The 21,811-nt window shown below is 35.5% G+C and overlaps 2 protein-coding genes across 6 annotated transcripts; one reads left to right on the top strand and one right to left on the bottom strand.

Annotated features, from left to right (window-relative positions):
- Positions 1 to 800: 800 nt before the first annotated feature.
- On the top strand, positions 801 to 6,947 carry LOC141617690 (zinc finger CCCH domain-containing protein 18-like). 5 transcript variants are annotated; one of them, XM_074434855.1, is made up of 8 exons: positions 801 to 1,142; positions 3,491 to 4,426; positions 4,651 to 4,821; positions 4,934 to 5,113; positions 5,199 to 5,275; positions 5,463 to 5,618; positions 5,715 to 5,832; positions 6,274 to 6,947. In XM_074434855.1, the coding sequence occupies exons 2-8, from the start codon at positions 3,513 to 3,515 to the stop codon at positions 6,341 to 6,343; spliced, it is 1,686 nt and encodes a 561-aa protein (XP_074290956.1). In that variant the 5' UTR covers positions 801 to 1,142; positions 3,491 to 3,512; the 3' UTR covers positions 6,344 to 6,947. The 5 variants fall into 5 exon arrangements, with proteins under 5 accessions (XP_074290956.1, XP_074290960.1, XP_074290959.1 ...); XM_074434859.1 differs by having other exon boundaries at positions 830 to 1,142; positions 5,463 to 5,591; XM_074434858.1 differs by having other exon boundaries at positions 834 to 1,071.
- Positions 6,948 to 9,382: 2,435 nt separating this feature from the next.
- Positions 9,383 to 14,313, bottom strand: LOC141617689 (transcription termination factor MTERF9, chloroplastic-like). Its single transcript, XM_074434854.1, has 7 exons — positions 13,736 to 14,313; positions 12,570 to 12,651; positions 12,443 to 12,492; positions 11,658 to 12,350; positions 10,772 to 11,189; positions 10,553 to 10,666; positions 9,383 to 9,870 (listed from the first exon to the last, which is right to left on the bottom strand). Exons 1-5 carry the CDS (start codon positions 14,030 to 14,032, stop codon positions 10,875 to 10,877), a joined length of 1,437 nt encoding a protein of 478 aa, XP_074290955.1. The 5' UTR covers positions 14,033 to 14,313; the 3' UTR covers positions 9,383 to 9,870; positions 10,553 to 10,666; positions 10,772 to 10,874.
- Positions 14,314 to 21,811: the final 7,498 nt, after the last annotated feature.

Genomic DNA, 21,811 nt, shown 5'->3' with positions numbered 1-21,811 from the left:
TATGTGAAATTTAATTCCTGCATGGGCAACTAAACAATTTTGCCAAATTCACCCGAATTAGATAATGGAACTTAATTCCTATGAATTGTAGGTTCTTAGAAAGTTGAAGTTCCTTGATCAACCAAACGACTTCTAATACTCCTACAGTCCTACTATTGACAAAAACTTATGTAAAACGATTTTATATAAGCATCGTAAAATTGAATAGATAAAATTTCTCTTATAAATTGTTTTTAGCAACTTTCATTCATAAGTTATGTTATTGGTGCAACCTATTTAATTTATAATTTTATATCTAAGACACTCACAACAAAAAGCATAACTACAATCAATCAGTTATAAACACAAGAAAAAGGGAATGATAGGAAATGATAATATCACTACACTTTTTGTTAACGTCATACCAATAAAAGCTGCCGGTCTAAGAACATGTTACTATAATTCACCGTCTCACAAAAACGAATGACATTATTAATTTTAGAGTGACATTATATATTCCCTAAAAGAATATCTACGATTTTAGTATCTCAACTATCACCTCAAGTCCTCAACACATCACTTGCTCAAAATTGACTGAGTTGAGTAAAAAAAAAAAAAAAAGGTGATCACGTTTACACGTTGAGATAATCACTCAACAAATTCAGTAAATTTAGGGAAAAAATTGTCACATAACATTGCAAAGCAGTTACATAATTCTATTTCAACTGCGCAAAAATCTTATCCTAGTCAAAAATTTAAACGAAAAAAATGCACTTTTTTCATTATAATTTGCACGTAAAAAATCATCATAACCCCACTATCACCATTTCCTCATTTTTTTATTTTTTTAAAAATTTAAAAAATACTCTTAAATACTTAATTACCCCACATTCATGCAACTTAATCATTAAATTAAATATATATAAGCAGTAGAGTGTTACAAAAAATATAATGAAATAAATAAAGAGTGGAAATTTGAACAGTTTCTTTTTAAAGCACTATCATCTCTCATTATTTTTGCTTTTAATAAATGTATTAAAATCATGTCTTAGTAGCAAAATGATCAAAGTTTGAGCTTTTTAGAGAGAGAAAGTAAGTAAATTATGTGTTTTCATGGAGTTTAATGCTGTAAATTGGTGTTTTTAACCACCTTTTTTCCTTTGGTGAGTATATCTTCCTTTATTTTTTCCTTTGTTGTTCGCAAATACTTGTATAAAACCGTCTTAAGGAGACTGAGACTACTGTTGTTGTTTGTTTGATGGGTACTTTGATATTACCTGCATATATATTTTTTTTTATTTGTAGAAAAATGGTGAAGAAAGAAGTGATCTTTTGAGTTGATAGGACTCAATTGTTAGTTTAAATTAATCATTTTTGGATTTTATAGTGTATTAAGAAAAAGGTCTTCCACTTCATGTTGGACTTAAACTCTTAAAGTTACTATTTATTTTAAATTCATCCAATTTTCTGCCTTCATTTTGTATGATTTTGGAAGTGTTTATTTTATGGAGCAAAGTTAATTTTGAATCTAAGGTAAAGTTTTCTTCACTCCCTCCCTCTCATTGAGACTGAGGGAGTAACTTCTTAAAATGGAAAAGTTAAGTACAATTATTTTCTGATTTTGGTTTGCCTGTAACATAGGAAAGATTACATTTTTATCAAATTTATTGGGAGATTACGACGGTCTCTCACCTCTATTTTTTATGTTTTGTCTCTCATCAATTTAGTGGAAGACGGTCCCTTCAGAGAGACAGAGACCAAATGGCAAAGTAAGGGGATATACTCCCTAATTTTTTATGTTAATGTTATATCAATGACATTTATCATAATTTACCGAACAAAATTTAAGATAAATGTTATTCGAAGGAGTCTTGTATAATGTTTAGATTGAAATAGTAGAGGTGTTGATAGTGTATTATTTGTAAATTTATTTTTAATGTTTAATGAATGAATTCTGTAATTGTTCGGGTTTTTCTAACGTGTGCCCTGGGTACATATTAATAACCTAAATATGGTAAGACTTGCAAGAGATTCTCACTAATTATGGTAAAAATGAGTTTAAACTTCAATATTTGATGAGAATCTCTTGCAAATCTTACCACATTTAGGTTATTAATATGTGCTCATTAGAAAAACCCTTGTCCTTGTATGAATAGGAAGTTAGAAATAGAAGGAAAATGTTGGAATTAAAGATCCTGAAATGGAGGAGCACTAGTTTTGCAGTTGGAGATATAAAAGTCTTTCTTTTTTTTCCCCCTAAAATGAAGGCTTAAAAAAACATTGAGCTTATAGAATATATAGGGATATTTGTTACTATGATAGGACTCAATTTTTAGTTTAAATTAATCATTTCTAGATTTTATAGTGTATTATTATTACTATTAAGAAAAGGTCTTTCACTTCATATTGGACTTAAACACTTAAACTTGCTACTAAGTATGTATTTTAACGTATTTTAAATTCATTCATGCAATTTTCTGCCTTCATTTTGTATGAGGAGCAAAGTTAGTTTGGAATCTAAGGTAAAGTTTTCTTTTCTTTACTCCCTCCGTCTCGATCATTAAGGAAAAACAAATGATTGAGACGGAGGGAGCGACTTCTTAAAATGGAAAAGTTTAAGTACAATTATTTTCTGATTTTAGTTTGCCTGTAACATAGGAAAGATTACATATTTATCAAATTTTTATGGGAGTGACAGAGTAATTATGTGGTGTGGTTATCTGTAAAAGAAGATGAATTATTAAATGGAGTTGTTGGCTAAAATTCCTCACTTAGGAAATATTTCCCATTTTTGGGTCTGTTACTTTTCTGGATTTACAGCTTTTCTGTGAGTTGTTATTTCTAGATTTCTATTCTACTAATTTGTCTACCTTTTCCTTGTTTTCTATAACTAATAAGTAACAATAATAATATAATGCCAACAAATAAAGGAGGGGTTTTTATATGTGTTTCAAATTTCAGACAGTTCCACCTTTCTCATTTGCAGCATTATATTCACATTTTTTGTGTAATTCTAAAACAATGCCACCATGAATATTTTAGTTGGTTTTTGAGTAAGATAGCTTTTTTGTGATTCTGCTTCGAGAAAACGACCCGGTTTGCATGCAAGTATAAGTTTAGGTATGTTCGACCTTACTTGCTAGATCCCGCCTCCCTGTTGGTTGTTGTAGTTGCTTGTATTATTAAGGCTCTAGGAAAGGTGTTTTTTTTTTCTCTTGTAGATTGTTAAGAATTAAATTGCTCTGGATTACCATTTATGGCTGTTATATATTTGGTTAAATTTCTTGATGAGAAATTGTCGACTATGTAGGAACAGACATTGGTTTCTTGATGTAGTTGCTTGTATTACGGCCTAAATCGTTGCATTCTTACTAGTTTGTAGTTTAGAATTTAAGAACTCTTTGTTGTCGTTCAGAGATTGTTGCATGAGACGGTCTCATGACAAGATACCCATGAGACTGACCCGTATTAGTAATGTGATTTCTTGATGAGATATATGTTGACAATGTAGGAACGGTAACCATATATGCAACATGGATTTATCGGATGCAACAAAAGTTCTATTGGACAGAATCCAGAAGTTGGAGCCGGAAATAGCAACGAAGATTATGGGATGCATTCTTATACAAGACCATGGAGAAAGAGAAATGATTAGGTTAGCTTATGCTCCTGAAAAATTACTTGAAAAATTAGTGCAGAAAACTAAGCTTCAATTAGGATTTCTAGCTAAATCACCTGTTTCGACTTCCATGTCTCCTCCAATCTCCATTAATCTGCCACCGGTTTCTGAAAACCCTATGAGCTACATGCCATTTTCACCCAATGGATCTCAACCCTACTCGTATCCACCTACAATCAGGGTCCCACCCTACTGGGACCCAAGTGCGCTGACACACGAGCAACACCAGATTCTAAACTCAGAATTTGAGTCATTCAGAGATTCATCTTTGGAAGATTCCGGATTCCAAAATCCCACTCAGTACATGGGATTTGAAGATCAGATGGACCCTATCAGTGTTTTCTATGAAGGTGCGGCAGCATTGGGTAATTTGAACATGAGAAGAAATCGTCGATCAGCCAATCCAGCTGAATATCCTGCTAAAATGTGCCATTATTTCAACAAGGGATTTTGCAAACATGGGAATTCCTGCCGGTATTTACATGGGTCGGATAATTTCTCTCCGGTTTTCAGCTCTCATGAACTTAGAGCTGACGATCATCTGTTTTCCCCTGGCTCTCTAGAAAAGCTGGAGGTCGAGATCAGTGAGCTGCTGAGTTCAGCAAGGGGGCCTGTCTCCATTGCTTCACTTCCTATGTTGTATTGTGAGAAGTATGGCAGGATGCTTCAAGCTGAAGGGTACCTCACTGAGAGTCAGCGTCACGGTCGAGCTGGTTATAGCTTGACTAAACTTCTTGCGCGATTGAAAACAATTCGGCTTATTGATAGGTAACTGTATATTTTCCCTTTTTCTTTCGGAAGTAATGTGGTTCTAAATTATCTAAAATTGCTACTGTTGCATCTCAAAAGCATCGAAAGTCTCCAGATGTTAGCCAAGTTAAACTGATGGCCTGTTTCAAAACTCGTCACTATCAAACAGCCCTTGTGACTCCCTCTACTCCAAGAAAGTATAAATTATATACCGTACTGATCATTGTGCAAATGTTGTGTAGACCACATGGCCAACATGCTGTCATTTTAGCTGAAGATGCCTCCAAATACAATGTTGACAATCGAAGTGAAAGGAATGATGTTGGTTCAGCTGCGAGTGGATCTCGTCAGATATATTTGACTTTTCCTGCTGAAAGTACATTCACGGAAGATGATGTATCCGACTATTTTGGGTATTCCTAGACTCTTAGTTCTAAATTCCTACTTCATAAGTTTGCCTCTAGACTTCTAATTACTATAGATTGTTCGTTTTGCTTATGATCGTCTTCTGGTCTTGTATTGTAGGGAATTTGGGACGGTGGAAGATGTTAGGATCCCTTGCCAACAAAAAAGGATGTTTGGATTTGTAACATTTGCCAGTCCTAATACCGTGAAGACAGTTTTGGCTAAAGGGAACCCACATTTTGTTAGTGGGTCTCGGGTTTTAGTCAAACCTTACCGGGAAAAGTCTAAGCTGGTCGAAAGGTCAGTTGTTTTTCCGATTGAATGGTGTTTCATGATCTGCTTTTGGGATACTACATGTTATCTAATTCCTGTCGTATCATCGCAGGAAGTACATGGATAAAAATGATCATGGTATGCATTACCGGGGAAATTACTTGGATCTAGATCATGAATTCCACCCAAGTAAGTTAATTGCCTTTGTTCATAAGACACTGTTTAAGTTTACGCTGTCGTGCTAACTTGGGTGCAGATAATAGAGGTGCATCAAGCTTGTAAAATCTAAACTGTAAATATAAATCCCAAAACCTATGCATCTAAATAAGATTAGATTAATAACTATGAGAATTTTGCTAATGAGTATGACGTACAGTGGCCCCACGGTTTTTACGAAGACAGCTGATGGAGCAGCAGGAGCAGGCTCTTGAAATGGAAAGGAGACGCCTCTCTGAATTGCAATTTGGACGTAAAAATATGCAAAATCGACAGTTCATTGGCTATGGTATGGAGGAGCAACAATCCTTAGAAGGTTTACCACCATTTCTGCGTCTTGATGTTCTTTCTCTTCATTTGTTCTTCATAATTTTGGGTTTCGAATCTTCTGACTATTATTCCATTTGTGCAGATGCTCCCATTTTTTCAAGTGTTCAGCAATACCGTCAACTGTTTGATGCTATCAATAACGGCTCTGCCGCTGATGACAGATCCAAACATCTCAGCACAGACTTTACTGAGCAAGAAAGGTATGCACCCAGCTGTATTTCCTTTTGAAAGTTAATGTTTTTGTCGAATCAAAGAAAATAGCAAATGAGGGTAACTTATTTACCAAAAATTGGTTCGGGGGTAAATTATTTCTCCCAAGTTGGTAATGGAGGCTCGTTTTCCTAATTTCGGAGTATAACACGCTGACACACTGAGCGAATAATAAGATGACTTAAAACCAGTGAGCCGTCCAGTGATTCTCATGTATGATGTTACTTGGCCAAGAATGTTTAAAATTGCTGAGGGATTCAACGAGGTTGCTCAATTCCTGAAAGTCAGACCTATCCTACGTGGACCAGTGTTTGATAAAAATAGTTTTGGATCCGAACCCATGTAGATATATGTTTGGTTGTGAGCTTAAAAACGTTAGATATTGAACAGATATTCCGATACTTCATTGACCGTTCTAATTTTGTTATCAGTCAGGGGATTAATCTTCCAGAGAACCCCTTTGCATCTGCAATAGGAAGCAGCATTCCTGCAATCATCTAGTTCCTGGGCCTTACGACAGGGGGAATTATAGTAAAAGTAGGTCTAACATCATTGGTATGATACAAAACAGTTCATTTATTTTGATTTTATTTAAGTCCTACCTCTTTAAAGTACCGTAGCAAGAGTATATATAACAGAAAAAAAGATGGGAGTAAAAGGTCAGGTTCAGACATCAGAAGCTTCTGCTCATTGGTGATTCGGTCGCAAGAGTTTGATCGGAAAAGAAGACTATGATGACAGACAGGAAAAGGAAGATTATTATCACAGTTAAAAAAACAAAGATACTGCTATACAAGGGGGTTTGCATTGTTTTCGGGGTTTCTAGCAGGTGAAATATATATCTTAACATCTCGTCTAAGGGATTTATTTAGTTACAGTCCCCTCGTAGGTGATGAAGACGAAAGAAAGGAAAAGAAAGAAGAATTGTTTTAGGGTTTCATGCCCGATATATGGGTTTTGAGAGGTGATTTTATGTTTGATTACCCTGTTATGCCCTAGCCATAGATGGATAATAACATCTTGACAGAGCCAATTTAAAAGGGATAGCAGCCCTTAAGAACTTATTTTTACATAAACTAATGAAATACTAGTACTTTCTATAAAATCTAGATTAATCTTTTTTACTGTTTTTTTTCATATATTTATCATTTGCTATATAGCACGGCTTAGATGTTCCCGTTGGAAATCAGACTCGATAGTCTTATAGAAACCTTCGTATTTTTGGCTAATACGAACAGGGCATGCAGATAATATAAAGAGTCCGAGGTATCCAAGAGTTTGGATATGGAAAAAAAGTTACTAAAAGAAAATGAACTTCCTACTCTGTATATAAGGTTTCACACGAGTCAAAGAACCGAGATGTTTACACTCTTGATTTGATTTCTTTACTTGGATCATATAAACTTATCCAGCTAGTCTTACTTAAGACGGAATCGGGTATTCTCATTTGTCTTATATACACATGTAATACATTTGACCCGTCTTAAGCTTAAGACGAATGAATATACCAGTCTTAAATGAGAATTTGTGTAATCCAATTGGGTAAGGTTGATATTGATGTGACCACATGAGAGTGCCTAGTTAAGAGGGAACAGTAGCTTTGGTGCTTTCAATTTAATCTTTAATAAAATTTGAATGAAATGTTTGAAAGATCTTCTGAAAATGAAACCAAAGTAAAAAGCAACACAAATGTATGTATGTCTCTTGGTTTGCGGGTGATTTATTAACACTTTGACATGCTTATATTGGGTGGTGATTGGGAGCCATGAGAGTGGGACTACCAATGTTTTGACTCATTTTTGGCTGCCTTGGACCATTTTTGTCACTTGTGTTTTTGCAGCTTTTCAATTGGTGGATTAGTCCATCCTTCTTTTCCTCCTTATCATTTCTAGAACACAAATTCTTGTTTGTGACGGCACATATCCGTCACTCTTGAGTGACGGATACCATTTTACCTCACAAAGTATCCACTTTTTCTCTCTCTGCAACACTATTCATGTGGTCCCCTTTCTCCACTAACCCATTTTGTTACCATTTTTACTCACAAAATATCCGCCACAAATGGTAACCCGTCACAAGGGAGACCAATTGTTTCTAGAAATGGTAAAATATGCTCGGCAGAAATTCTAGAATAAGACTGTTTCACAACATAAAATGATCATTTTTTAGAAAAAAAAGTTCGTTCATTTACTGCAATTAATAGACCGTCTTACAGTGTAAAATCGTCTCATAGAATAATTCCTAAAAACAACTCAAAATGATTGTCTAACTCGGTCCTCGAGATGCTCTGATAAGTTTGTTATAAGACGTATAACAATCTTATCTCATACAGAGTATTATGCAACTCGGTCCTAATCTTGACAAAGTCTTAACCCCACTTTCTAGAAAACTAGAACTAATTAATACGTTTCTAAAAAAAAGTAAAATAGAAAAGTAGAGTATGAAGTAAAGTCTGACGAATAATGTATAAAGTTTGAGATGAGTTTTAAAATTTAATGAAAAATTAATGTGGCAGAGTCTTAAGATTTCAGAGGGTTTACCTAATAATTTTAGGAGGTAATATTGTGATATAATGGACCAAAACATGAACCACAAACACTAACAAAACATTAGACTAGTTCATGTTTTAGTTGGACTGGGACATAAAAAAACGCTTGTGATTTCGAAAGCTTTTCTGCTATTCAGTGCGATACCATGTATTCCACCTATTCGGGTTTTAAGGGTATCATTAAGGCAAATTGTTGGCTCTTTTGATAAAATACAACATTGTGCTAGACCGGTTTGTAGCACGAGATCAGTAACTACAAAGAATGGAGTACTAAATAGTACGTACTTAAACAAGTACTCTTTTTGTCTTGGTCATTTGTTCAACACAAATTCTCATTATAGACGGACACTATCCGTCTATACGTATAGACGGATACCATTTCCCCTTACAAAATACCCATTTGTCATAAAGTGGGAAGCACATGGGGAGTGTCCCACCTTGTCCCCAATTAGTAGATTATACAACCAGTTGTATATGGTTGTATGGTGTAGAATCCGAGCTGTGTACTAAAGTTTTCGAGTTTTATTAAAAAGAATCTGAGCTATACTTTAAAGTTTTTGAACTCACACACTAAACATAAAAAAAATAAACTCTTACAAAACTCGATAAAATTGCATATAAGCTCGGATTAATGTATATGGTTGTACAATGCTTATTATACAACCAGTTGTATAGTAATATTTGTGTCATTTATTTACCTTTTAATTATTCTTTGTGAAAAGTATTTTAATCAAATGTGAACAAATGATCAGGACGCTACAACTATATTAGCGAGACAGTAGAAAACTTTACCTGAACCGGTAGATACATTTGGCCTTTTTACTGCCAAATTGCAAGCTATTTTGGGTCCCATCTAGAAATTGTCAGGTTGAGATAATGGGTATGGGAATATCCATGTTACCCTAGGTAGAACCGAGTAAAGTTAACCGATGACTTTTGAGACTAATAGTTAATATGGTAGGAAATGTGCTAAATCTACTAATACACGTATCTTTGAGTTCAATGTATTATGTGTACTTCATCATGTGTCATACATTAGAGTATTCAGACGCAGTTCAACCACATATTGTGGCACGAACAGCCTTTACAAAAAAATCACATTTCTGGGGTACAGGTTTACAAATTACAGTGCTCGACAATTTGGTGAATGGCATATGGACAATCTCCCATAGCGTGATCCATCTGTTTACAGTGTTCAGGACTAGATACATGTATACAGAAACCAGGACAAGAACACACGCACAAAAAAATCTCTCAGAAGTGAGGTTGAGATTAACTTACCCTCAGAGAAGACTGATGATACCATTGATAGCCTATGCCAAGATAAATTTCCATCTACAAAATTTTTATCCAGAGATACTTGCAATGTTCTGCAGGCAACTGAACAAGTGTCTTGTGCAATGAATTTGTGCAAACTCTATGGTCAGTATAGCTGAAATCCCGAGGATTAAAATCCACCAAACCGTTACTTCATGTCGACCTGTAATGCATTTAACCACTCGTATGAGAACATTACGCTTATACATAGAAATTCACAAAGTGGAGAAAATTAAAAAAAATATATTAAAAAATAGGGTTTTTCTAAGTGGTACTCTCCAGTTTTTACGAACTCTACGTGATACTCCTCATTTCTAGAAATATCATTGGTACCCCCAAGATATTTTACTTATTCTAAGTGGTAACCCAGTTAGTAATTTCCGTTAGATTTTCTGTCACTTACCTCTAATTTCCGTCACCCCTCAATTAAGCCCCACTAGTTCTCACATCTTCTATCATCACTCCATCATCTACAATCCACCAAAGCCACCACCTATCACCTCCTTCAACCAACCCCTAATCAGTATTTCAGTTGTTTTTTTCCCCTAGTAACCTCCCACCTCCCTCTTTTTAATAGGAGTAAAATATTATGATATGATAAGGTAACAGAGACAACTTAGTGTTCCCGTAGCTAGAAACTTTTCTAAAAACTCTGTGCAAAACTAGTCGATAGCTAAATCCACTTTTTTTTGGGGGCAAGGTAATTATGATGGGAAGGAGAAGGATGTAACTGCAAGGGGCTGAAAGGAAAGCCTACACTTCTCCGTATTCCTTACCAATGAGTTATCATAAAGTAATGAACTTAAAATTGAGAACATCAGTTTGGGTATAGGCGTATAGCTAACCTTCAAAGTCTGACGTCAAAATTCACCGGAGTCGACCTGAAGCTTAGATTGCGACATTCTTCACCTTCAATCATTGTGAGTATAATTATAAACAAGAGCGGACGAGATAAATTCCTGTTTTAGTTTTGCATAGCAATGGTTGGTTAGTAGCAGATAATTCCTCAGTCAAAGATCTAAAAGAGAAAGGTAAGAAAATTTGCAGAAAAGATGAGAACATACCATGAGTGTCAGGATACAATATCGTCGCTAAAAAACAGTGATACCAGCCCTTCAGCTGTCTTGTTAGTTCTATGTCAGTGGAAACAAGATTTACAGTAATTTATCATTGCTTTTCATACTTCTTGGCAAACTCTTTGAGCAACATGTTTTGCCTGAATTCTATGTACTGGTCAACACTAGTTCCAGCCCACTGCTGACAGAAGGATTCGTCAGTTGGGACTAGAGAACTAAGAGGAAATGGTCCCTCTGGTGCTTTGTTAAGGAAAACCAAGAATCTATGTCGGGGACGTATTCTCTGTTCCAGTGACAGACTTAAGTACATTGGATACTTAGTCAAGGATTGGACCTCATTCTGTAGTTCATTTACCAGATACGTGTACTTTGGCTTAAGATTTTTCTCCAATGACAAAGATAGTACCTGCAAAAACATCATGATAAGAAACTCACAAATACTCAAGGTGAATGACACAGAGCGTTATTGTTTAAATGCGAAAGGACACAAGTAGTTTTCTTTTACAATGGAGCCAAAAGCTCGTTATTCGTGGTTCGGATTATGGTCAAATAAAGCAAAATGGCTCACTAAAATTGTAAAATAGCCATCATTCGATATACTTTTCACCATAGATTATATGGAAACAACATCTACATGATGCGTATATTCAACCCTCTCATCCCGTCATTTGTGGGGGACTTTTGAGGCACTTGGGTTATGTTGTTGTTGGTGAGAAAGAGCATAATATATAAAGTATGAATATATGCAGAACCATGTATATATCAATGAATCACTTATTAACCCATAACAAATTGTCAATCCCTACACAATGGGCAATTGAGCACCTAAGATAGTAGTTAAGCATTAACGAATTAAAGAGTTGAAGAAAGTCACCTGAGTAATACTAGTCAAGACCTTTAAGATGTCAGAATTTTGCAAACCAATGCTTCTCAAAAACTTTATCCTAGGCAATATTCCATCTTCAATACTGTAATGTAGGAGTTGAGGATGTTTAGTGACCATTTTCACAATGCTTTCTCTAGGTGCTGCCAACTCTTCTGTAAGGAAATCGAAACGATCATTCCATGAAATGTCAACACGCTGAACAAGAATTTGCGGGCTCAATGTTACAACTTTGCCCAAGTCGTTTGCTTTGATACCAACCTCTTCAATCAAATATCTTACAGTGGGCTTCAAGGAATTTTCAACACTATAAGAAAATATTGATGGGGCAGCAGTGATCACTTGCGCTATCTTTGCTTCAGGGATGCCTAAATCAAGCAAAAAAGACACACGTGGCTTCATAGTGCTGTCCACTGTATACTCAAGAATTTGTGGTTGCCTTGATAACATCTTTTTAATGTCCTTGTGCTTTACGCCAAGTTCCGTAAGGTATCCAAGTCTCTCCCGTACGGAATGCAAATTTATATTGAAAGCATTCATGTGCCTCCGATGCATCTGAATAAAGTGAGATTCTTTCATTCCATAGGTGCTTAGGTAATCAAGAAGGGGAATCCATCTATTATCTACTCTAAATTCCTCCGAGAGCTGAGCATACTTTTTCTTTGCACCTTTATGCGCATCAAACTGCAATGGAAGACATGAATAGAAAGGCTTTTTAATGCAGAATGCAACAAGCCATACTCAAACTGACACTTAGCTACATAATCAAAGCCTACCTTCCCTTTGGAACCTGGTTTACCACCAACATTAGCTTTTCTTCGGTTTCCTAGAAAAAGACGGTTGAGTGAGTACTGAGAATTGACTCACAAAAACACATACCAAGAAAAAAGCATGGATCCATACCTGGCCTCGTCTTGGCCACTTCAAGCAATTTAGAACTCTGTCGACCATTAGTAAAATTTGCAGGCTCTGCAAATTCATCATCCTGCACACGTAAGCCATGAAACAATCAAACTTTAGAGACATACAAGTCAAGAGTTTTAAGACACGCAAGTCCATTGACAAGCCATAAGAAGCCAATGGTTTTTGCATCAAGGACATTTTTTAAAACTTTTTTTAACGGAAGTCGGAAAACAATAGAATCACAATGCTTCAAGACCTGATGTTTTTAGATATCAGGTTACAAACCTACAGAAAGCAGCAACTTCTCTGCCCTTGATGTCGAATAACTCACAACTACAATGTCATCACAACTCAAGTTCAAAGACAACCATGAGCAACAAGGTCACGAAATTGAGAAATGGTAGAAGTTAAAGATGTAAGAGTTTTAAATGAAACTTTTCATGGAAAATAGTTCGATCACATTGTGCAATGATTTAATGGCAATAGAAGGATATTGGCCGTAAATTCCATAAGCACAACACAAGTATATTAGAATGTTGTTTTCTTCGCTTTTAAGGTAACCATTTGATTGCAACATATAACATCCACAAAATCCAAGTGCTTCAAAGACTCCTGCAAATTGGAGGTCAGATGTATGCAACCTTAACTCTCTTTCAGCGGCACAAAGAGTTTGTTTCCTAATCAGCCAAATGAAAATTGCGTCGAGTATTGCTTTGCTTCTAAATGACTGCTACTAGTGATTAGCAAAGTACTCCTTTGTCCCGGTCATTTGTTGTCCTATTCCATTTTGGGTGTTTCAGTCAATTGTTGTCCTTTCTATTTTAAGAATTAACTTAACGAGCAATTTGATCATTCACACCCAATTTGTAATTTTGTTTCACTTGTCATTTAGTAATTGGCTCCCTCCCCTTTCCTTGGTCTTTGGTCTTTGTGTCAAAAACAAAGGACAACAATTGACAGGGAGTATTAATCAAAGATTGAGTAACAAGAACAAACATACTTGCTGAGCTGATACAGCAGGACGCTTCTAAATAATAATAGTGCCGGAAATCAAAACGCAATCAACTTGACCGCATTAAAAGAAAAAATCGCATACTCGCGCTCCGTCATAATAATAAAAAAAAAAGGGTAAACAAATGATGGAATGAGAGGAAGTAGAAACATACATCATCATTGAACCAGGGGGAATCATCATCGTCGTCATCATTATCAAGTACCTCCGCAACGGCTACAGCAACGGAGTCGTCATCATCATCGTAGACGGAGAGAGGGTCGCCGTAGGGGGAGCGGCGATTAGGCTTGAGAAGATTAGAATTGGAGTGAGCGGAGGGGAGGACGAAACGGCGGGGAACGGCGGCGGAAGGAGGTGAAGAGAAGAGAAAGCAGCGGCGGAGGAAGAAGAGATGGAGGGGTGATACGGTGGTGGAGGTGGTGAGGATAGAGAGAAGCATATAAGAAGACATTTAGCAGAGAAGAGAAGGGGAAATTAGGGGAGAAGGGAAAATGCCCTAAAAATGGAGGGAAGGGAAGGGAAGGGGGAGAGAATCAGGGGGTTTAGCGTTATCTTCTTCTTCATCATCTTCTGAATATTCTTGTGAGTGTGAGGTGAGTGGCATGGTGTGGAGAGGCTGTCAACTGTGGACCAGACGATTTCAGGATAAGATGCAAGCTCGTTTTTAGCCTTCTTTACCGTTGAGTTTTTCATTTTTCTTCTGCTTTTTTCACTCTTTCCTGTTTCTTATCCAGGTGTAGTAGAGGGGGAAATTGTTGATTAGATTTGATACGAGGACCCAAATCGGACACGAAATTAATAGATTTGAGTTAGGACATTGTAATTTATAACTTATTTTAAAGATTTGGATTGATACAAAAGTATTCCGATTTATATGATAAGTGAGTTGAAAATAATCGGTTAAAATCATAGATAATCTTTAGTAATACTATATAACTACTTTGAATGCCCGTGCGTTGCAACGGGGTAATTAACTTATTTATAATGCAGAAAACAAAAAACGTTATAAGCGTTTAATGTTTACATTATATGTTTAATGATTTGTTTACATATTATTAAAATATCTTTTTCAATAAAAATAAAAGATTAATATATACGTGGGTTAACTCTTATTTATAATCATATAATCATCCCACCTTATACCAATCTTTCGATATGGGACAATTCTACTATTTATAAGTAATATATTCACAAAAATTGGATTTTTTTTTCTGATGTGGGACAATTCTAATATTTATACGTAATATATATTTATCAAACCTGCATTATTTTTCAATGTGGGACAAATAACATACTCAGAATTACACCATCTTTTTTGCACTTAGTTCGACATCCAACCAGGATCTCGAATACACAGAATACGGACAATTGCTACTCATTATATCTAATAGTTATATTTAAATTTAATAATATGATCAAGTACTCTCCATTAATATTTGTACGTTGTTTTTCTTCAAAAAAAAGTTTAACATAATTGAGATACGGAAATTTCCCGTGGTACCCCTTAATTTTGTTAGATTTTCCATGTTACCCCTACTTTTAAAAATTTGCCTATGGTACCCTTGAGGTTCCATTTTTTTGCCCATGGTACCCCCTAATCTAAAGGTTGTTAAATAGACGTTAAGTTTGATGGCGTGACAATAAAATAACAATTAAAAAATAATACCCCCTTTATTGTTTTATTGGTACGGATATCTCTCTTTTAAATGCAAATTTAATTAACTATATCATTATAATATTGGAAATTTCTCATGATAACCTTGAACTTTGATAGATTACACATGCTACCATGGACGTTAGTTTTCTATTTTTTTATCATAATTAAAATATGTGCAAATGATAAGAACCTATACTCTAATGATAGAATATTTTTTAACACAATTCTAATTATATTATTTAAACATAGTATATTTACCACACCTACATTATTTTTCAATATGGGACGTATAAAATCTATAGGTAAAAAATATAATGATATAAACTTTTAAGAGCTCTCCAAGACAATACTTAAGCGACTCAAAAGATTTTGGGTTGATGCCTAAGTTCCAAGGATGCTCATAGAATCATCCACCTTATGCTATATTTCGATGTGGAAAAATTCTATTTTTTATATGTAGTATATTTATCACACCTATATTATTTTTCAATGTGAGAGATATAACATACTATGAAATACACCATCTTTAATATGTGCAAATTATATAAAATCTATATATACTCTAATGATAGCATTTCTTACCATGAATCTAATAATATTACTTTTCATAATTTTTTTTACCAACATTATTTTTTCAAATGAAATTTAAAAGTTTTTATATAAAAATTAGAAACATCACTTGAATATAAAATAAGAAATACATAGTATATATATTATAACTATTGTAGAGACATTAAATTAGGTTAGAAATCATTATTGTAGAAATCATTAACTTAGGATTATAATTATTGTAGAGACATTAACTAAAAGATTTTCCAAACATTAACTTAGGTTAGAAATCATTATTGTAGAGACAATAATACAAACTCTTTTAAGAGTTATCTCTAACAATACTTAAGGGATTCAAAAGATTATGGGTTATGACTTCTATTTATAATCATAAGATCACCATGCCTTATGATAATCTTCCGATGAGGGACAATTCTAATATTTATACATAGTATATTCAACACACTTACGTTACTTTTCAATGTAGGACAAATAACAAACTAAGTACACCATTTTTTTTTGCACCTACTTTGACATCAAACCGATTTAATAATGAGAAAATACAATACAATACAATATACACTCTAATGATAGCATTTTTTTGTCACAATCTAATTATATAATTTTCATACGATACTTTTTTTTCAAATGAAATATAAAGTTTTTATATAAAAATTATAAACATCACTTTAATATAATATAGAAAATGTATATATATGGGACATTTCTATTATTTATACATAATATATTTACAATACCTACGTTATTTTTCAATATGGGACATATAACATACTAAAAAGTCTATATCTTTTATATCAAAAAAATTTGGATTAATACCTAAGTTTCAAGTATGCCTCCTATTTATATTTATAGAATCACCCTACCGTATACTATTATTTCAATGTGAGATACATAATTTAATTATTTAGACGTAGTATGTTCATAATGCCTACATTATTTTTCAATGTGAAAGATATAACATACCAAGAAATACATGTCTCTTCTTAAAAAACCACTATTGTATACATATTATTTTTCTTCGAAGGTAAAACCACTTAGTCTCGATCATTAGATATGGATCTCTACATCGTACATATAACGACTCATTAATGCTCTATTACTGCATTCAGAAGACAGCCATTAGTAAAATCTTTAGTTTTGTATTGTGTCAGAAAACTACCATTAGTAAAACCGTAGTTCCCAACGATTTCCACTTTATTTTTTATATCATATCGTAAATAATGATAGAAAATCTTAAGAGCTCTTTAAAACAATATTTATGAGACTCGAAATTTTTTGGTGGATACATAAGTTCCAAATATGCATCCTATTTATACTCATAGGATCACATCACCTTATACTAATCTTTCGATGTGGGACAATTTTACTATTTATATGTAGTATATTCACCACACCTACTTATTTTCCAATGTGGGAAACATACTAAAAAGTACACAATTTTACGTATTAAGAAGTACACCATCTTTAATATGTGCAAATAATATGAAATTTATACTCTAATGATAGCATTTTTTAACACAAAGCTAATTATATTATTTTCATAATTTTTTTAACGATATTTTTTTGCCAAATGAAATGTAAAAGTTCGATATAAAAATTGGAAATATCACATGAATATAATTTAGGAAATATACTTATTATAATAATTAAAAGATTTTCCACTTTATTTTTTACATAAAAAATTATACTTTCCTAAATTGATTTTTGATGATGTGGACGCTCTCGGATCGCTTAAAAAACTCTCTTTTATATATATATATATATATATATATATATATATATATATATATATATATATATATATATATATATATATATATATATATATATATATATATATATATAGAGAGAGAGAGAGATTTTACAAGCACAACAAATAAACTCTACCGTTTTCAAAAAAAAAATATATTAATAAATTCTACCAACATTGTCAATCTACTTAAAGTAAATTAATAATAACTCTTATAAAAGAAAAGAGTTTTAAATTATAAAATAGTAGATAATGGATATTCTCTCTCTAGGGTTTCCTATGGGAGTCTCGTCTTAGCTTTGTCTTTGATTGCTCCTTCTTGCTCAAGGTTGTCGTTCGCGTCCTTGGTACGTGATATCTTGTTCTCTAGGGTTTCTTTCTCTTAATTTTAATCAATTTGACTTCTTGTTCGCTCTAAGCACACGGTTGGAAGATTTTCGCTTTAACTTGTTTAGTTTCGTACTGCTGGGGTTAGGGTTTGTAACTAGTATGGCTGGTTCGAGTAGGGATAAAGGGAAGAAGGTTGTGGAGGATGGCTTTGGAAGGGGGCCTGACGTCTTTGAATGGGAGGTAGATGACGAAGTAGGGCAAGAGGTAGACACGTCTTTCTTGTTGGTGGGGAAAATCTGGTCATCAAGATTGATTAACAATAAAGTTGCTATTGAGACGATGATTAAAGTTTGGAACCCTAAAGGAAAGATTGTTGGTAATATACTGGACCCTAAAGACCAAATCTTTGCGTTTCGATTTGATGAGGACAGGGATAAATTGAAGGTTTTTTATGGACAATCATGACACTTCGATAAATTTGTATGGTGTCTCAATGAACCAATTCTAGAAGGGAGGATGATGGATACTATTTTGCATAATTTGCCAATCTGGGCGCATGTTTACGATCTCCCCCTCAAAGGACGATCGAATGTTGCTAACCTAAGGAGAATTGTTGCTCAGCTGGGAGGTTTTGTTCAGGTTGATGAGGTGCCACTGCCGGAGCTTAAAAGTGCAGTGCGCTTTCGAGCCCTTCATGATGTTCGAAAGTCCTTGAAAAAATATGTTGAAATACGTATGCCGAATGATCGTGTTTTGACGTTCAAAGTGAAACATGAGAGGTTGCTAACGGATTGTTATGGTTGCAGGGTATTAGGCCATGGAGAGAAGGATTGTGATGGCGGTTCTAATGATTCAGGAGAGCTACTTTATAAAGATGATTTAAGGTCTCCACCGAGATGAATGGCGCGAGTGTATATGGAGAAGGATTGTCCGAAAGTAGAAGATAGGAGAAGAGGGGCTGAAGATGAATATCAGAGGAGGGAGGATGATGAGGTAGAGAAGATGATAACGAGATTGCAAGTTATTGCCCTAACTAATAAATTGACGAAGAAGGCTAATGTACGGTGTAACACCCCCATACTCCAAGTGCCTTACCAGGACCACCCAGGTATAAGGATGTTACCATCTCGGTTACCCGAGGCAATGATAATCAAATAAACAATAATGAAACAACGTTTAAATAGAAATACTTTAGTGAAATGTTACAATCCAAAAACCAAACCAAAATACGAATACATGTCTCAAACCAACTGTCCAATCAGCTAACTGAAATTTTTATGAAACTTACTAAGCTACAGTGGAAGACTTCTATCATCAGACCGTGGCACATCCCAGCTATCCCAGTACTCAACTCATACCTGCTCAATATCTGCTCACCATCCCCGAATGGATCATCGCAGGTTTTAAAACAATAAACCGGAGTCAGTACTATTCACACAATTTATATAACCAACAATACAGTAATCAAGACAGCTCAAACAGTCACACACAATCACTCACTCCAATCAATCTCCATCACCGGCTGTCCACTGGACCAGCCCTACCAGTGGGGGACCGCAGCCGTACCCACCAAATCCCCGCTCATCATACCGAGCGATAACCCTGTCCCATTAATGTGCACATCCCCTTCCGTGGCGGGTTCCACGAAGGGCGAAACTAGGGCGTGAAGCCACTCCCATGAGTGACTCCACTCACCAAAACGCATCTCGAGAACCAGAGACAAACAATCACAATCACAATACAACATCAACAACCGTCTGAATCAATCAACAATTCACTAACTACAGACAATCACCACACATTATGTAACTAATACTGAGTAGGGAAACCCTACCTAGAAAGCACAACAATCAGACGATCTCACAGCTGATATCAAAACGCTTCCTCTACGAATCCTCCTCCTAATATACAAACATATAATCACTACCAATCATACAAAACAACAAAACCCCCAAATCCCCAAATTAGGGTTTAACCAACTTTAGTGGAATGCTATAAAAACGGTATATAGGTCTTACCCTCGACGCAAGGATCACAACGGTATAAAGAAAGATAGAATTCGACCTTCCAAGCTCCGGGATTTGCCAACAATGCGATTAAAGCGAATGACGTAGTTTGATTTCTCTTCTCACAGTGATTAGGTTTTAAAAAGTGTTTTAAGAACAATGACGGAAGTATTATATACTCTAATCGCATTATTAACAAAACCCGAGAAATCATCCCCCGTAAACGGGCTACTCGATCGAGTAACTAAGGTACTCGATCGAGTGCCCCCTTACTCGATCGAGTATCAACGTTACTCGATCGAGTACCCAACAGGTCAGAAACTATTTTAAACTGCAACTCGCCCTTACTCGACAGAGTAAGGCCTACTCGATAGAGTACCCAGAGACTCATAAATACGTAGTATTACAATCTTCCCTCCTTAAAAAGAACTTCGTCCCCGAAGTTCAAACCACAACAAAACAAAGACACACACTACGCACTCCCAACTCAACATAAAACATGTTACTAACCCAAACTCAACCCGACTCAACGACAACAACCATACCGACACAACATAAAAAGGGTGTAAAAACTCTTAAAAACTCTTTGCGATCATCTCCTACCCCCCTAAAATAAACAAGGTTACGTCCCCGTAACCATACATACCTGATCAAAAAGGAAAGGCTAACGCTCTCTCATGGCATCCTCTGCCTCCCATGTAGCTTCCTCAGTCTCGTGGTTAGACCAAAGGATCTTAAGCAAAACTGTCTCACCACTCCTAGTCTTCCTAACCTTCCGGTCAAGAATCTGCTTAGGTACCTCAAGATATGATAATGACTCATCTTGATCTAAGCTATCTGCCTCTAACACATGTGACGGGTCACTCACATACTTCCGCAGCTGCGATACATGAAACACATTATGCACTCTCTCTAACGCAGCCGGTAAAGCCAGACGATATGCAACCTCCCCAACTCGCTCTAAGATCTCATAAGGCCCGATGAACTTCTGACTCAGCTTGCCTTTCTTCCCAAATCTCATAACCCCACGCATAGGAGACACTTTCAGAAGAACCTTATCCCCAACCTGAAACTCTATATCCGTGATGTAGATCCGCATAACTCTTTTGCCTATCCCGAGTGCTCTCATCCGTTCCCCGATCATCTTAATCTGTTCAACCATCTCATGTACCATCTCTGGTCCTAGAACCACTTTGCCTCAAAGACTTTGTCGTCCCAACAAATCGGACTCCTGCATCTCCTCCCATATAAAGCCTCAAACGGTGCCATGCCAATACTAGTGTGATAGCTGTTGTTGTAAGAAAACTCTATCAAATCCAACCTCTGTTCCCAGCTACCACCAAAGTCCATCACACAAGCTCGCAACATATCCTCAAGAGTCTTGATCGTTCTCTCGATCGACCGTCCTGTCGCAGGATGAAAAGCTGTACTCATCTTCAAAGTTGTTCCCAAAGATTCCTGCAATCTTTCCAAAACCTTGAGATAAATCTCGCATATCTGTCAGACACTATGTCCTTAGGGACTCCATGTAACTTAAGCACATTCTTCCGATAAGCCAAAGCTAATTGTGCTTTAGTCCATGTATCTTTCATTGGTACAAAGTGAGCTGACTTGGTCAGTCGATCCACTATTACCCATATCATATTGTTACCCTGTTGACTCTTTGGCAAACCCACGATAAAATCCATAGAAATGGATTCCCACTTCCACTCAGTACCTCTAAAGACTGAATCTTACCTTGTGGTCGTCGTTCCCCTTTAACTCTACGGCATGTCAAACAAAGAGCCACAAACTCTACTGTTTCTTTCTTCATCCCAGGCCACCAAAACGTGTTCTTCAAATCCTTGTATAGCTTGTCACCACTGGATGTACTGAGTACGGTGTACAATGTGCCTCTGTCATGATTTTCTTTTTCAG

The sequence above is a fragment of the Silene latifolia genome, chromosome X, assembly GCF_048544455.1.
Source record: "Silene latifolia isolate original U9 population chromosome X, ASM4854445v1, whole genome shotgun sequence".
Lineage (NCBI taxonomy): Eukaryota > Viridiplantae > Streptophyta > Magnoliopsida > Caryophyllales > Caryophyllaceae > Silene > Silene latifolia.
The sequence above is the reverse complement of the archived record's forward strand: the minus strand, read 5'-3'. Positions and strand labels throughout refer to the sequence as shown.

Coding starts and splice junctions, on each gene's coding strand:
- LOC141617690 (XM_074434855.1), top strand. CDS start 3,513: ATGGATTTATCGGATGCAACAAAAGTTCTATTGGACAGAATCCAGAAG. Junction 5,114..5,198: donor AAGTCTAAGCTGGTCGAAAG/GTCAGTTGTTTT, acceptor GTATCATCGCAG/GAAGTACATGGATAAAAATG. Junction 5,276..5,462: donor AGATCATGAATTCCACCCAA/GTAAGTTAATTG, acceptor TATGACGTACAG/TGGCCCCACGGTTTTTACGA.
- LOC141617689 (XM_074434854.1), bottom strand. CDS start 14,032: ATGTCTTCTTATATGCTTCTCTCTATCCTCACCACCTCCACCACCGTA. Junction 12,493..12,569: donor AGTGGCCAAGACGAGGCCAG/GTATGGATCCAT, acceptor GTCTTTTTCTAG/GAAACCGAAGAAAAGCTAAT. Junction 12,351..12,442: donor AACCAGGTTCCAAAGGGAAG/GTAGGCTTTGAT, acceptor CTTCCATTGCAG/TTTGATGCGCATAAAGGTGC.